The sequence below is a fragment of the Poecilia reticulata genome, chromosome 9 (assembly GCF_904066995.2).
Source record: "Poecilia reticulata chromosome 9, P_reticulata-male-v2, whole genome shotgun sequence".
NCBI lineage: Eukaryota > Metazoa > Chordata > Actinopteri > Cyprinodontiformes > Poeciliidae > Poecilia > Poecilia reticulata.
Genome location: NC_088838.1, coordinates 19,030,282 through 19,045,224, shown reverse-complemented (window position 1 = coordinate 19,045,224; position 14,943 = coordinate 19,030,282). Strand labels below are relative to the sequence as shown.

Here is a 14,943-nt window from a genome sequence, read left to right as displayed (position 1 = left end):
TTTTCATCTAACCAACAAGTTTGTTTCTGGGGGGGGGAAAAAACAAGACATGCAGCTGTCAAAATACAAAAGTTTATTCTAAAAAAATGTTATTCACAATTTCATTTGAAAGGATGTAATGTAAAAAATGTTTAGCTTTACCAATAATCAGTGGAAATAGTTTATCAGCTTGACAGCAATCAAACTTCCAGCTGCTGAGCAGCTTATTTCATGTTTCCACTGGTATCTTATTTCAAGTCTTTGAGATTGGACGGCCTCTTTGCCATCACCCTAACGCACCAACACGTTAGTTAAAACCAAATTACACTGAAGCTAAATCTGCCAGGGGTATAAATATTTTTTTGTCTTAACTGTACAGAACCTGAATATCTAAACAGCAAACATCATGAGAAACCACAGAGCAATCAAGAAAATAAAGACAGCAGAGAATTTGCACGACACCCTGAAGATCATCATAAATGATCTTTAGGTCATTCACTCCATAACCAGCATTCATTCGGCTACAGCTGGAATGAAAACTGTTTTTTCCTCATATCAAACTCAGGCTGTATTGTACTGTAGTCAAAATAGCATTCAATTCATTTAGAAAAGAAACTAAAAGAATAAAAGCACATTTTGCAAAAAAACAAAACACAAAACAAAACACTTCAAGTATTGAAACTCACAGCTTCGCTTCAGGCATATTTTCAAAGAGTGTCGTTTTATGTACAGCTCACTTTTATAAAGACTGAGAACGACTCGTGTTCAGCATAATAAAACTTTCAGTATTTAAGCCAGGGGTGTGCAGAGATGGACTCTTTGCTCCGATCCCCGTAGTCATAGAGCAGTTCCTCCTCTGCCTTGATGTCCCTGGACGCCACAAAGATCAGATGAGGTGTCCCATCGATGGGATGGAGCCTCGTCTGGCAGTTCCCACTTTTACTGTGGTTCAACAGCCGTCCAAGACGGTCCGTTTCTTTGGTAGCATCTATGCTGTAAAGCAAAGAAAGCAAAACGTTTTAAGCTTCAATAGGCTGCAAGTCTTCTAGTTATATTGGTGTTACTTCAACCTACCAGTAGGTTTTAGCTTGATACTGGAAGTAATACATGTAACAGCCCGTTTTAGGGTCCTCAGAATACTGGGCCTCTCTCTTTTTGGCCTCAGCCAGGTCCAGCAGGTCACCATGGTACTCGACAACAAAATCTCCCTTTTTGAAACTTTTCACAGCAAAGACTCCCCTTCCTTTTCCTTCTATGTGTTTGACCTGATGACATTCAAATCTCTTGCATTTATTTGGTCTGGCGAAATGTTAAACCGTTGTACGAATTGTAATAATGTTTTTTCCAAACACACATCTGAATGTAGTATTTGGTGAAAAAAATATAAGGGCCACGTTACCTCCAGTCCATCTTCGATGCTGTTCTTTAACAGATCATCAATGTGTCTGTGTTCTTCACTCTGACAATCAGATCAAAGTTTTACTCAAACGACAAATTTCAAAGTGACAGTTTCTCACCATCACTTAATAAAAGCAACCCTTTTTTCCCCGCCACATACAAACCTTTATCTCCGTTTTAGTTTTCCTGTTACTTTTCCTGATGGGAAAATAATCTGTGACTTTTCTGTTTTGAAGAACTTTGTTCTCCATCCTGCAGAGAAAGACATTGTGATTGCTCAGCCAGCTGTGAAAGTGCATCGGCATCTTGGCGAGTAATGCGGACACGATGAACTCACTTTTTTGCTCCGAGCTTGCGGCTGGCTTTACTCCGAGGCGTGGCTGATGGCACTGCAGGGCTACCATCTCCTTCCGCACTGGGCTCTTTTTGCTTTAGTTTGCCAGAGATTTGCTTTTTTGTCTCACTTTGACACGGCCCGTCCGGTTTCTGCTCTTTGGAGCGACAGCTCTTAGATTTTGCTTCATCGGTTGTGACTGATGTGAGAAGGGAAGAAGGATCAGAGATGCTGCTTTAGAGAACATTGTAAAAGTGTTCATAGTTCTTTTGATGTTTCTTAGATTTGATCACATTAATCAAACTTTAATGTATTTTATTTTAACTTTATGAGATGAACAAATGCAAGTGGAACAAAAACTATATTTGGGTTAAAAGTTTTTTTTGTTCGTTTTTTTGGTGTCATGTACAGCCACCCTGAGTAAATACTTTCTAAAACATTTTTCAACCAATGATGACCGCAATTCTTTTGGGGATATCGCTGAATAGACTGAATACAAATACACACCAAACATTTCAAATTTTCATTCGTAGAATAAACTGGAAAAAAAAAAAAACATGAATGCACAATTTTTGATGTAAAAATACTTTTGTTGTAAAAAGAAAAAGAATGCAAAAAAGGTCAAGAGTTATAAATAAGTTTGTCTTTTTGAAAGTGGTAATATTTCTGATTTGTCTCTGGGAAACTCACCTTGCTTCAGCTTTGACAGACCAGAATCAGTGGCATCAGAATCATTCCCCTCCAGGATGAGCATGCTGGAGCTGTCGCTCAGCGGCGACCTGGGTTTACCTGGACTGCGCAGACTCTGGAGACCTGACTGTGCTTTACCGACAAATTCCTATAAAAGTGAATTTTCTTGACATTAATCAGAAAAAAAAGCCCAAAAACATAAAGACCTAATAGGGCAAAGAAAATGCAATATTATACTTTGAAAGGCAGATAAAAAAAACCTTGTAGCTGGCTGGGTTAAAAGAAGGCTGCTAGAATTAAAGACTTCTGCAACCAAATTAAACAATCCGATTTACAAAATGGGTGTATTTTATATAATTCCTATTGAATGGATGGAAAAAGGACAGAGTCCCATTTGAACATCCATGTTACAGTATTTGACACAAGTCATTTTTATTAAATGTCTCTGTACATCATTCCTGCCTTAAATGTATGTGAAAACACATTAAAAACTAACAGTCCCCATAAAACTCAACCCTTTATCTTATTTATGACCACCCTTTCTCAGTATATCAAAAACACATTTCTAAGCTCAATGGGGGGCTCTTTGTCATAGACCGAAATTTGCATTCAACTTACATTAATCCACAAATTAGAAAATAAACTGGTTGTTCAGGTTTGGAAAAAACTTTCTGTTTTGAAACAAGGTCTGGAAATGCAATTGGGTTTCCATACCCTATGCTACTTGATTAGAACACATTAAAGGCCTTTCTGTCAACTTAGGACAACAGCAGTCTTCAGAAACATAAAAGTTACCTGCCTGAAAAACAAAGTGACGTTGTGTTAGCCTGGTCTGGAGCAAGCTAGCTGCACAGGATAAGTTGCCATAGTAACTTATGTGCTACTGTCTTTGTGAAATTGAATCGGGGATTTAATCAGAGTATGAACCTTGCTGATTACATACACACTTTATTTGTGTAAACGTAAATTTTATATTGTTTATGCCAGTACGAGGAATATGAGCATTTTGACGGCCTTTTGAAGTTTAATTTGCTTGCTATACGAGTTGACAAACGGAGGGGTGTAAAAAGCATAACGAGCAGGAAACATACCTTGTTGATTTGTGGCTTGTTTTCTTTTGTCTCCGCTTGTGACGTAGTTGTTTGTTCAGCAGTCTCACCTGTTTTTTTGGCCGTTTTTAGTCCATTTTTCTTCCCTTTATAAACATAAGAATATCCAAAAATAGCTATTCAAGTTTAATTCTCGAAAAACTATATAGAACAGTCGTAAATTTTACCGTAAATTCTTACAAAACTGCGTTAAATTGTGGTTTCTCGTTTTAGTAAATAATTTGCTATAACCTACACAGGGTAGTATTTATAGCCTTCTTATCCGCTTTCTAGAAAATTTCACAGCTGCATTGCACAAATAACAACTAATGATAAAGTTAACCTTTTGCCATCCTCAGTTCCTAGAATATCGTCCAAAAATAATGTTATCCTCCGTGTCGCCGAGTTCTTCTGAGTTTAATTTAACTTTAACGGCGAAGAAATGTCAAACCACAGCGCCGTAACGTTACACAGTCGGCATTGAGGATTTAAAAATCCGTTTACGATTCCCATTGGGTAATTTAATCAAAGAGGCAGAGCGCGTGCTTCAGAGCAGCTTCCCCATTGGTTGCAACTTCTGCTACGTCTATTCTACAACATATAAACGTGTATGTTTTTACAATTCACAAAGCTGTATTGTATGTTACTGATATAAAAATGTTGTTTCAAAAAGGAATGAAAAGTCAAATAAATACATACAAAGAAAAAATATAAAAATACCAAAAATAATTGTCTTTTTTCTTGCCCACAAATGTAAACAATCAAAACAATTCCCATAAAAGAAAAAAAATCACACAATATAAACCAATGTTTATATTGATTTATAAACATTTTGTGGTGATAGAATGTTGATAATCTGAAATCTTAACATTTCTTATGGAATTTTTGGGGAATAGAGTTTTACTGACACCTAGTGGAAGTAGATGGGAGTAGTAGTACTAGTGATAGATAAAAAAAATCTAATCATTATTTCAATAACTGAGGAACTAAGATAATAAAAATAACAGCATTTGTAATACAATTTTCAGAAGGAATAAACTGTTTATTTCAAGATTACAATGGACTAGGGGTCCACCGATTGGAGTTTTCTGGCTGATCGCAGATTACTGATCTTTAAAATGCTTCATCTGGCTGATGTCGCTAAATATAGCAAAAAAGTAGCTCAGGTGGCAACAGTGGGGTGACTATTGTTAACTGCAAACATGCAGACATGACCTGGTGGGCTAATCTATCAGTCAACCCTCTCTTATATTAGAGAGCAACAGACGACAGTAGTTGATTTTTAGACATTTGCTGAGGCAAATAAGATCAGTGGATAAGACAGACTTCAAATACAAGTATCAGCCGATCACAGATTTCCTAAAATTAAGAAGCTCGGGGTCAATAAATCAGCTGGCCAATAAATCGGTGCACCCCTACAATGGATTATCCACACAAACATTTTAAGCGGTGTCATCTCCAGGTTTATTGTCTACGGCCAAGGATTCTTTAAACAGTTTTTTCTTCTCCAAATTCTCATTCACTCTCTTCCGTTTTTCTTGTTTCCTCAACACAGATTCTTTCTTCTTCACCACCAACTCACTGAGTTCACCCTTATACGCCACATCAAGTTTCTCCCTCATTATATCCCGGGCACGCATTCGGTTTATATCCACAGATCTGGTCTGATGACACTACAGGAGGGGATGAATGAGAGAGAAACAGAAGTTATAAAACACAATTCCCAACTCTAGTTCCAAGCAAATTAAAGTATTAAAGAGCATGTGTTTTCCAGCAATATATTCTAGATATTTCACATATAATGTACTTTTTGTTATTAAATGCCTGTTGTAGTATAATCTGACCAATCGCCACTAGAAACTTCTGCTCTAAAACATAAAAACATGTATCACTGCTCACACTTACTGCCTTAAAAAAAAGAAAGTAATATTAAGGAGCTTCCTCACAATACAAGTCTAGCATTTTAAGGTGTAGGACCTGTTTGAAAGCTTAGATATATATGTATTGATTCTATTAATTATTAATTAATTTAACCTAATCCAAGTGGATTCATAAAAGATTGTATGTAATATCAACTGTGCTAAATAGATGTGATCCTAAGTTTCTTAGGCACTATAATCCGAGGCAAGGGTACATTTACTTACTGTAAATGGGAATTATAATAAATGCTAGTTTTTAGAGAGACGTTTTATGCGTAATCTCGTATATTAAAATCAGAAATCTATTATCCACTGTTTATCACAACAATTGTAGTGCGGATTTAATTGACAGCTAAAGTAAACCCTGACAGCCAGAAAGCATAACAGCTAAGCCTTAAAAATTGGACAAATAGGAGAGCTACCTTTACTACAATCCCGGTGGGGATGTGTTTGAGCACTACACAGTTGCTGGTTTTGTTAGTAGCTTGTCCTCCTGGCCCGGATCCCCTCACGAACTGCTCTTCCAGCTCTTCCTCCAACAGGACTGGGAGATCAGGCAGGTCCTTCTTACCAAAAGCCACAACCCATGAGGGTGCAGGCGGGGTCAGTCTGAGCAGCGGAGGGAGACCGGGAGCACTTCTCCACATGAGCCGCCTGGATGCTCCCAGTAAGCTGCTGGTGAACGGGAGAATGGATGACATCGCATTGCAATTTACACAATCAACAGTAAAACTAAAACTTTCCAGTTTCCAGACCGAAGAGGGGACAGCCTCAAAACCTCACTGTGAAGCTCAACCTTCCGCTTTGTTTACTTTAATAGGCGTCCAATCAGCAGGCTTGCTTTTTTCTTCGAGGCGACAATGAAGGTTTTGCTGACTCAATAGCACCACCGTGTGGAACGAATCAAAATTGCAACATAAAAAATTGAACTTAACAAAAACTTGAGCTCAGTTTATTTACATGGCACCGCACGAATATATATCAAATCTCCCTCCAATTAATTTTTAATGTAGTTTATGTAGAAATATATATAAATATATTCAAAGTCAAGTCCACATTCCAATACATTTCTGTTTCTAAAATAATGCAGTACTTTGACTTTGGCCATTTTGGTCCGCATGGGAAGTGTTTAGAAACTGTCCTAGGAAAACCCAGATGCAGGACACTGGCCTTTGAGGACAAATTGGACACCCCTGGCCATCATGGAAGGCCAAAACCAAATGCCTGGAATAGTGCAGAGGAACACATGTACCAAATAAGGTCCTGAAGTTCCACAGTCAAAATGGGAGACTCCATCAAGAGTGGCTGACGGTGACAGAGATAAGATCCTGCTAGATTTTTAGATCCAGATTATAAACCAGAGATTACTGTCCAACTGGACATTGTGGTGATAGAGAAAATGTAAAAGAGGGGATTAATGATAGATATTGTGATTCTATGGAATACAGACCTCAACAAAAGAGACAATAAAAAGCTTGAAAAAAACCAAGGGCTGAAAGAAGAATAAACTATATGGTATTGAAAGAAAGGGAAAGCCTCAGTCGTGGCAGTGGTCATTGGAGGACTTTGATCTGTGACCTCTATACTGGGAGAGTGGTTTCTGCAGATTCAAGTAACAACCTCTGACATCTCTGTCCTGAGGAAAGCGGTCCTTGGAACAACAAAGGTACACCAAGCCTCTGGTGGAGGCAAGGGCGTAGGAACAAGTTTATCATTGGTGGGGGGGGGGACACATATCGGAAACTTGAAAGATCCGTAAATATCTTGAGCAAAAATGTCAAACAATGGTGTCATCAACGTGTTACTAATCTGACCCCTTGTAACGAGTAATCTAACTTGTTACTATTTACAATCCAATAATCAGATTAAAATTACGTATCCAAGTTACGTATTTGTGATTATTTTTAGAAAACACATATTGTTGCTTTCTTCTTTTTCCTTGGGGAAATAGGTTTCATATGTAACACCAGCGACACAAACGTAAACGATGGAGGGAAAACAGATGCAAATTTTAGCTGATGGATGAATTTTTCATTGAGTGATCAAATTACTCTTTCAAAGTAACTATGCTATCCATGGCAATAAACTAACTACACTATAAATCATATGTGTGTAGACCTGTCACAATAACAAATCTTGATTTTTGATAAAAAATATTGTTGCTTTTAGACCATTTTTTAGTAATGTTAAATAATTTAGTAATGGCAAAATTATAATGCAAGAACACAATCTGAAAGATCAGTAAATTTGTAATTAAAATGAACATTTAACACTGCAACTGGAAGGCATTTCAAATATTCAAAATAAATAAACAAAAACGACAAATAAAATGAATTTTGAAGTCTTTGTAAATAAAATTTTCCTTCAAAAAAAGGTTTAGCTGAGACCAAAGCACCAACCAGAAAGCTTTTATAATACAGTTTTTTGTAGAAAGAAAGAGAAATAAAAAGAGAAGTGATAAATAATGCCAATGGAAATTATTTAATTTGTTTTAATTTATCATGAGCACGGAGCTCGGTTCATTGTGCGCGTTGAAGCGGACACGCAGCGGCACAAGCTGACGCCGCCGCATGCTCAGCGTGTCGCAGCGCCTCGTGCGTCTCTGGATCTTTGCAACTCCGTGCGGATCACGCGCGCCGGGTTCTCCCAGGCGGCTCCAATATAAACCTTAACTATAAACGCCATACCGCTGTCTTGGCTCAAAAACGCGAACTGTTACAACCGCGACTATAACTCAGCCTTCCGGAGAGTCAAAAAGTGGTATTTCAAGAGAGTAGAAGAAATCCTATGTTTTTTTAACAATAACTATTTTTGTTGCTAAGAGATGAGTGTGTTTACTGGTAACCAAGTGCCACAAAGTGTACTTCAGATTTTCACTTTTGCGAAATTTGCCAACGGTAAATGTCTTGTATCTAATCAGGTAAGCGTTATTTCGAAAGAGCTTTTGTTTTATAAACTACTTGTTATTAATTTAGTTTTAAGAGATAAACAGGGTTTTTTCTGGTCCACGAAGTATAAATCGAAATTTTTACTTTTGTGTTGAATGTGTGTTTAGTGTATTTGCCACTATGACAAAAAAAAAACTTTTCTGCAAAATTGACCAACTGCACAATTCTTTAGTGTAAAATAAGTGGTATTTCAAAAGAGCGGAAGAAACATATTTTTTTATCAATAAGAATTTGTGTTGCTACGCTGTTAATCTGTTGCTAAGAGATGATCGCGTTTTCTGGTAACCAAGTTCCACAAAGTAAACATTTGAGAGAGAGCAGAAGAAATCCTATGTTTTTTGAACAATAACAATTTTTGTTGCTAATCTGTTGCTAAGAGATGAGTGTGTTTACTGGTAACCAAGTGCCACGAAGTAAACTTCAGATTTTCACTTTTGCGAAATTTGCCAACGGTAAATGTCTTGTATATCTAATCAGGTAAGCGTTATTTCGAAAGAGCTTTTGTTTTATAAACTACTTGCTATTAATTTGGTTTTAAGAGATAGGCGGGGGGGTTTTGGTAACGCACTGCCGCGAAGTATCCAGATTTTTACTTTTGTGTTGAATGTGTTTAGTGTACTTGCTATGACAAAAAAAAAAAAAAAACTTTTCTGCAAAATTCACCAACTGCACAATTCTGGTTAGTGTAAAATAAGTGGTATTTCAAAAGAGCGGGAGAAACATTATATGTTTTTATCAATAAGAATTTTTGTTGCTACGCTGTTAATCTGTTGCTAAGAGATGATCGCGTTTTCTTTTAAACCTACTTGGAGATACTCAGACAATGTGTATATTTTATTCATATTTATATAAATTCCCTTCTCACCCTTCTGCAGGTGGACTCTTTCATCCTCTGAGCTCGGGTCGTCTACCAGAGGCCTGGGAGCTTGAGGGTTCTGCGCAGTATCTTGGCTGTGCCTGACATTTATGGACTGAGATGTCTGATGCTGTTCCTGGGATCTGTTTTAGCGACTGTTCCAGTTTGGGGGTGACTGCCCCGAGGGCCCCGATGACCACAGGCTAGACTACCACAGGTCCCTGTGCACCTTGGCCCTATAGACGCAGGGTGAATCCTAGCAACCTGCGGCCTCTTTGCCGGGAGCACCGGATGCCACCTGATGGTGTAGACCCGCCGATTTCTGCCAGGATCGGTTTGGTAAATGCCAGGTTGCTGACAAATAAAACTTTCGTCATTAGGGATTTTTTTTCCTCTTATTGATTGGATGTTTTATTAACAGAATCATGGACAAGTGGTTTGGTGACTCCAGCATTTTTAATGAACTTGTGCCGCGGAACTGCGGCTATTTTAATGCTCCAAGGATGTCGGGGTCCGGTGGAGGAATAGTGACTGTTTTTAAAAGCAGTTTTACTTGTAAACAGTTGCCTCTGGCCTCGTTTAGTAGCTTTGAGATCAGCCTATTTGAACTCGGCAGCTCTCACACTGTGCTGTGTGCGGCGGTCTATCGGCCACCGAGTACAACAAAAACTTTATAAATGACTTTTCTGATTTCCTGGCTGATATCATGCCAAGGTATGACCGAGTTCTCATTGTTGGTGATTTTAATATTCATGTCTGTCGTCCTACTTCACCTATGGCTCAGTCATTTCTTAATGATACCGATTCTTTTAATTCTGTGCAGTCTGTGACTGGTGCTACCCATGAGCATGGTCACAGTCTTGATCTGGTTTTATCTTATGGTCTACCAGTTTGTAATTTAGTGATTGGTGACTCATTATTTTCAGACCATATGCCTGTTTTATTTGAGATAACGCTGTCCTGTGCTAAAGCTAAAGCATGCACTGCAGCTCGGTTCTATCGTGTTCTTAACCCTTCTACTGCTGGTCAGTTTTCTTCTGTTTTTAATCAATTTATTAGTGTATAAAGTGCTTCATAAATAAAGTTGGTATGGGATGGTATGGTACTGTGGTCTTCACCTTCCAGGTCTTTTCCAGTTCCTGTCTGAGGCCCTGGTATTTCTCCAGTTTCTCATGCTCCTTTTTCCTGATGTTGTAGTCACTTGGTACTGCTACATCCACCACAACGGCTTTCCTCTGTTGTTTATCCACCACCACAATGTCCGGTTGGTTCGTCATTACCATTTTGTCTGTCTGGATCTGGAAGTCCCACAGGATCTTAGCTCAGTTATCCTCCACCACCTTTGGGGGTGTTCCCCACTTTGATCTTCCAGTCCATATTCTGCAGATGTTTCTGTACACTATGCCTGCTACTTGGTTATGTCGTTCCATGTACGCTTTCCCTGCCAGCATCTTGCACCCTGCTGTTATGTGCTGGACTGTCTCAGGGGCCTCCTTGCCAATATACATCTTGTCTGGTGTGGTAGATCTGAGCCTCTATTGCTCTGGTGTTTAGGGCCTGTTCCTATGCAGCCAGGATGAGAGCCTCTGTGCTGTCCTTGAGTCCAGGTTTTTCCAGCCATTGGTAGGATTTCCCGATATTAGCCACTTCAGTTATTTGTCGGTGGTACATCCCATGTAGGGGCTTGTCCTCCCATGATGGTACCTCCAGCACCTCATCCTCTGTTCCCCATTGTCTGAGACATTTATTGAGCAGACAAGGTCTGTTGAGACCTTGTCCTTGGTGTATTTATGGATCTTGGATGTTTCATCCTGGACAGTGGCTCTCATACTCAGTAGTCCTCTGCCTCTTTCCTTGTGGCTAGTCTCGGGGTGCTGGATTTGGGGTGGCACCCTCCATGCATGGTTAGTAGCTTGAGAGTCTTAACATCCGTGGTGTTCATCTCCTCCTTTGGCCAGCTAATTATTTATTTATGTGTTTATTTTTATTTCTAACAGACAGAAAAGACAATCAAGAAAGAAAAAAATAAAATAAAATAGAATGAAACAGACTACAGAAATAAGAGGTAAAACAAATTATTATGCTCAAGTGACAAGCAAATTTTATATTTTCTGTTTGAAAAGGAGCAGGTAGAAGATGTAATATCTTATAATGTCCTGCCCCTTTCATACTTATCAATTTATAATCAATTAACTGTCAAAACATCAAAACGAGACAACTTGTTTCCATTTTACATGACATTTAAAGATGTCCCAATATTTAAACAGTATATCAGCAATAGTATTTACAGACTTTAAAACAGTCATCTTATAGAACATATTTTGCAATAAGCTCCTTTTTAATCAGTTTTTTAAGCTGGTTTATACTTCTACTTTTTTGAACTCATCATTTAATCCATTCTATACATCTACTCCACGCACCGATAAACAAAACCTCTGCATGGTTGTTCTAATACATTGTTTTTTAAAATGTCCATCACCTCTTAAATTATAACTTCCCTCTCTGTCACAAAACATTTTCTGTATATTGGGTGTAAGTTGCTGATTTCTGACCTTAAACATGAATTGTACAGTTTTAATATTTCAGAAAAAATTTACCGATTACCGGTCGATCTACGTTCCCACTCTCATCTATGGTCATGAGCTTTGGGTCATGACCGAAAGAACAAGATCACGGGTACAAGCGGCCGAAATGGGTTTCCTCCGCAGGGTGGCTGGGCTCTCCCTTAGAGATAGGGTGAGAAGCTCGGTCATCCGGGAGGGACTCAAAGTAGAGCCGCTGCTCCTCCACGTCGAGAGGAGCCAGTTGAGGTGGCTCGGGCATCTGGTCAGGATGCCTCCTGGACGCCTCCCTGGTGAGGTGTTCCGGGCACGTCCCACCAGGAGGAGGCCTCGGGGAAGACCCAGGACACGCTGGAGGGATTATGTCTCTCGGCTGGCCTGGGAACGCCTTGGGATTCCCCCGGAGGAGCTGGAAGAAGTGGCTGGGGAGAGGGAAGTCTGGGCCTCCCTTCTGAAGCTGCTGCCCCCGCGACCCGACCCCGGATAAGCGGAAGAAAATGGATGGATGGATAATATTTTAGTATGGGGGTATTCTGGGACCTTGTTTCTCAGCGTGGGTTCCCCAAGGTTCAGTTTTGGGCCCACTCCTCTTTTTACTGTACATCCGCCCAATAGGTTTTATTTTACATCGCCACAGTAAAGGATTCCAAAAAGATTTGGTTCCCTCAATTTAGAAAACTCAAGGAATCACCTGCCTTATTTACCTTCCTTGCGGCTCGTGTTTAGTCAGAATGCTGGATTTGGGGTGGTGCCCTCCATGCATGGTTAGTAGTTTCAGAGTCTTAACATCAGTGGTGTTTATCTCCTCCTTTGGCCAACTAGTTATTCCTGCAAGGTCTCTGATTACTGGTAAGGCGAAGCTATTTATTGCACTGTTCTTGTTCTTGGGTGATTCTTTTTTTGCGGCAACATTTCGGCCTCAGGATTTTTGAAAAAAAAAGTATTAATGTTTTAAGTTTTAAATATTTTGTTACAACACTGACATGTTTAACAATAAGAAATTAATAATGGGCAAGCTCAGGATTGGATAAATTAATAATTACATGTGTTTTTTTTCAACATTGTCTCTGAATGTGTTCCACCCTGTTATGAACATTTACATATAGACCATAAATAGAGAAACATTTAAATCTTGAAAAATAATGGCTTTTTCTTAAAAAGTGTGTGTCCCTTTTACTATATAATATGTTTTATTCTTGAAATTGTAACACATCATGAAGTTACAAATAATTTATGACTGTATTGTAAAGAAAAAAAACATTTTTTTACTCATTATTACTGACAGCATTGAAAATATTGGTAATTTTAAAAACGTATACCAATATTTGCATTTATTGGTCTTCAAATCCCAACATGGCACATAAAAATTCACAGTACTTAATGTTTCTGTAACAATATTTAATAAAAACATGTGTGGAATGGAACATAACATGGTGGATTGTCCCATAACAGGGTGGAAAATCAAAGTCTTTGATTCTAAAATCTGATGATTTTCATTATTAGTTGCAGGATTGCCTCTCTCAAGTCAAAGTATAGGTAGAGTATTTGTCCTGGCTCTATTTGGCAAAAACAGGTGATATCCCTGTAGTGGATTTTCCCATGACAGGTACTCATTGTACCTCAGACTACTCTGCAACTCTATTCCATCATCTGAATTTTTTTTATTTGACTTAAAATTATTACTTTTCACCCTAATTTCTACCTTATTTGGTTCATGAACATAACAGGGTGGAACATAACAGGGTGGAACTTTTCTAACTAATCTACCTGTATCTCTTTATGCGGTCAACATTTAGCTAGCTAACCTTCAACAGAATAACAAACCTTTAATGACTAAATCTAATATTAGGTTTTTCTAAATTCTACTGAATAAACATTTTTCACAATCTATCCTAACAGGGTGGAACTTTAAGCTTTACATATACAGGTTTAACATATATAAGATAAGAAAAAGTACAGAGATAGTGACAGTTGAAGCTTACTTTGTTTTCCATGGTTGAATTCACATCAAAACCAATTGATGTCACTTACATTAAATGGTTTTTATGGAATTTTAGACTTTTTGAAGGCAGAAATGAAACATCATAACAGGGTGAAAAGTTAGTACTGGGACATGCATAATATGAAGAAAATATCAAATGAGAAAATAGTTTCAATAATTGCATATTAAAATAAGGTTTAGTTCAGTCAATCAACTTATTGAAGAAAAACATAAATAAATAAATATATATATATATATATATATATATATATATATATATATATATATATATATATATATATATATATATATATATATATATATATATATATATATATATCCTCATGACATTTATAGTTTAAATGTCATGAGGAAGTCTATTACACTGCACTGGGGACACATGAAATCGAACATGTCAGTCACCAAAAAGGTGTGTAAAGAACAAAATATTTAAAAGGCATTTCATTTATATTTGAATAATGGCAAGCATCTAAATGTATAATTAAAATACTTTGTTGTAAATATTTGGCACATTTTACAAAAAATAATTGTAAGCAAAACATGGGGACATGGAATGTTGCCGCAAAAAAAGAATCACCCTCAAGAGTTGGCTTCTCAGGACTTGCCTTAATCGTTGGAAGTATTTGTCTGTGACTCCTTTCCCTGTGACCTCATCGAGGTTGCCATTTGCTTGTGGTATTCCCAGGTACTTGTAACTGTCCTCAATGTCTGTTATTGTTCCTTCTGGGAGTGAGAGACCTTCTGTGTGGATGACCTTCCCTCCATCCGACCACACTTCTCTAGTCCGAATGACATCCCAATGTCAGTGCTGTAGATTCTGGTGGTGTGGATCAGTGAGTCGATGTCTCGCTCGCTCTTGGTGTACAGCTTGATGTCATCCATGTAGAGGAGGGTTAGGGTAACATTAATGGTGGCCCCATTCTTGAGTCGGTATCCGTAGCCAGTCTTGGTGATTTGGCTGAGGGGGTTCAGATGCAGAACAGCAGTGGACACTTGTGCAAGTGGTTTGCAGTTTGCGTTATATATAAATAAAAGAATAAAATAAACAAAACTGCAACTGCAAACCCATTGTGCAAGTGGTTTGCAGTATATATTTAAAAAAATAAAAAATAAAAATAAATAAAAAACTGCCCTACGACAGACTGGCAACCTGTCCAGGGTGTACCCC

The 14,943-nt window shown here is 38.2% G+C and overlaps 2 protein-coding genes and 1 long non-coding RNA gene across 5 annotated transcripts; 1 reads left to right on the top strand and 2 right to left on the bottom strand.

Moving 5' to 3' along the window:
* Positions 1-56: 56 nt before the first annotated feature.
* kmt5ab (lysine methyltransferase 5Ab) lies at positions 57-4,222 on the bottom strand. Its single transcript, XM_008418579.3, has 8 exons — positions 3,833-4,222; positions 3,493-3,596; positions 2,402-2,549; positions 1,715-1,910; positions 1,542-1,629; positions 1,379-1,438; positions 1,054-1,244; positions 57-972 (listed from the first exon to the last, which is right to left on the bottom strand). The coding sequence occupies exons 1-8, from the start codon at positions 3,840-3,842 to the stop codon at positions 762-764; spliced, it is 1,008 nt and encodes a 335-aa protein (XP_008416801.1). The 5' UTR covers positions 3,843-4,222; the 3' UTR covers positions 57-761.
* A 288-nt stretch (positions 4,223-4,510) lies between these two features.
* mtrfr (mitochondrial translation release factor in rescue) lies at positions 4,511-6,237 on the bottom strand. The gene is made up of 2 exons (XM_017306618.2): positions 5,831-6,237; positions 4,511-5,162 (listed from the first exon to the last, which is right to left on the bottom strand). The coding sequence occupies exons 1-2, from the start codon at positions 6,107-6,109 to the stop codon at positions 4,932-4,934; spliced, it is 510 nt and encodes a 169-aa protein (XP_017162107.1). The 5' UTR covers positions 6,110-6,237; the 3' UTR covers positions 4,511-4,931.
* Positions 6,238-8,093: 1,856 nt separating this feature from the next.
* Positions 8,094-13,598, top strand: LOC145552806 (uncharacterized). 3 transcript variants are annotated; one of them, XR_014088926.1, is made up of 3 exons: positions 8,111-8,328; positions 9,232-9,551; positions 9,634-13,598. It is a non-coding gene; the product is annotated as an uncharacterized LOC145552806 (long non-coding RNA). The 3 variants fall into 3 exon arrangements; XR_014088924.1 differs by lacking the exon at positions 9,634-13,598 and having other exon boundaries at positions 8,094-8,328; positions 9,232-9,610; XR_014088925.1 differs by lacking the exons at positions 8,111-8,328; positions 9,634-13,598 and adding an exon at positions 8,415-8,833 and having other exon boundaries at positions 9,232-9,610.
* Positions 13,599-14,943: the final 1,345 nt, after the last annotated feature.

Bases quoted from the DNA above. Each gene is read 5' to 3' on its own strand.
- kmt5ab (XM_008418579.3), bottom strand. The intron at 2,550-3,492 runs GTATGTTTCCTG...TCACTTTTATAG, and splicing joins ACAAGCCACAAATCAACAAG to GAATTTGTCGGTAAAGCACA. The intron at 1,245-1,378 runs GTAACGTGGCCC...GAATGTCATCAG, and splicing joins GCATCGAAGATGGACTGGAG to GTCAAACACATAGAAGGAAA.
- mtrfr (XM_017306618.2), bottom strand. From the start codon at position 6,109: ATGTCATCCATTCTCCCGTTCACCAGCAGCTTACTGGGAGCATCCAGG. The intron at 5,163-5,830 runs GTAGCTCTCCTA...CCCCTCCTGTAG, and splicing joins CCACCGGGATTGTAGTAAAG to TGTCATCAGACCAGATCTGT.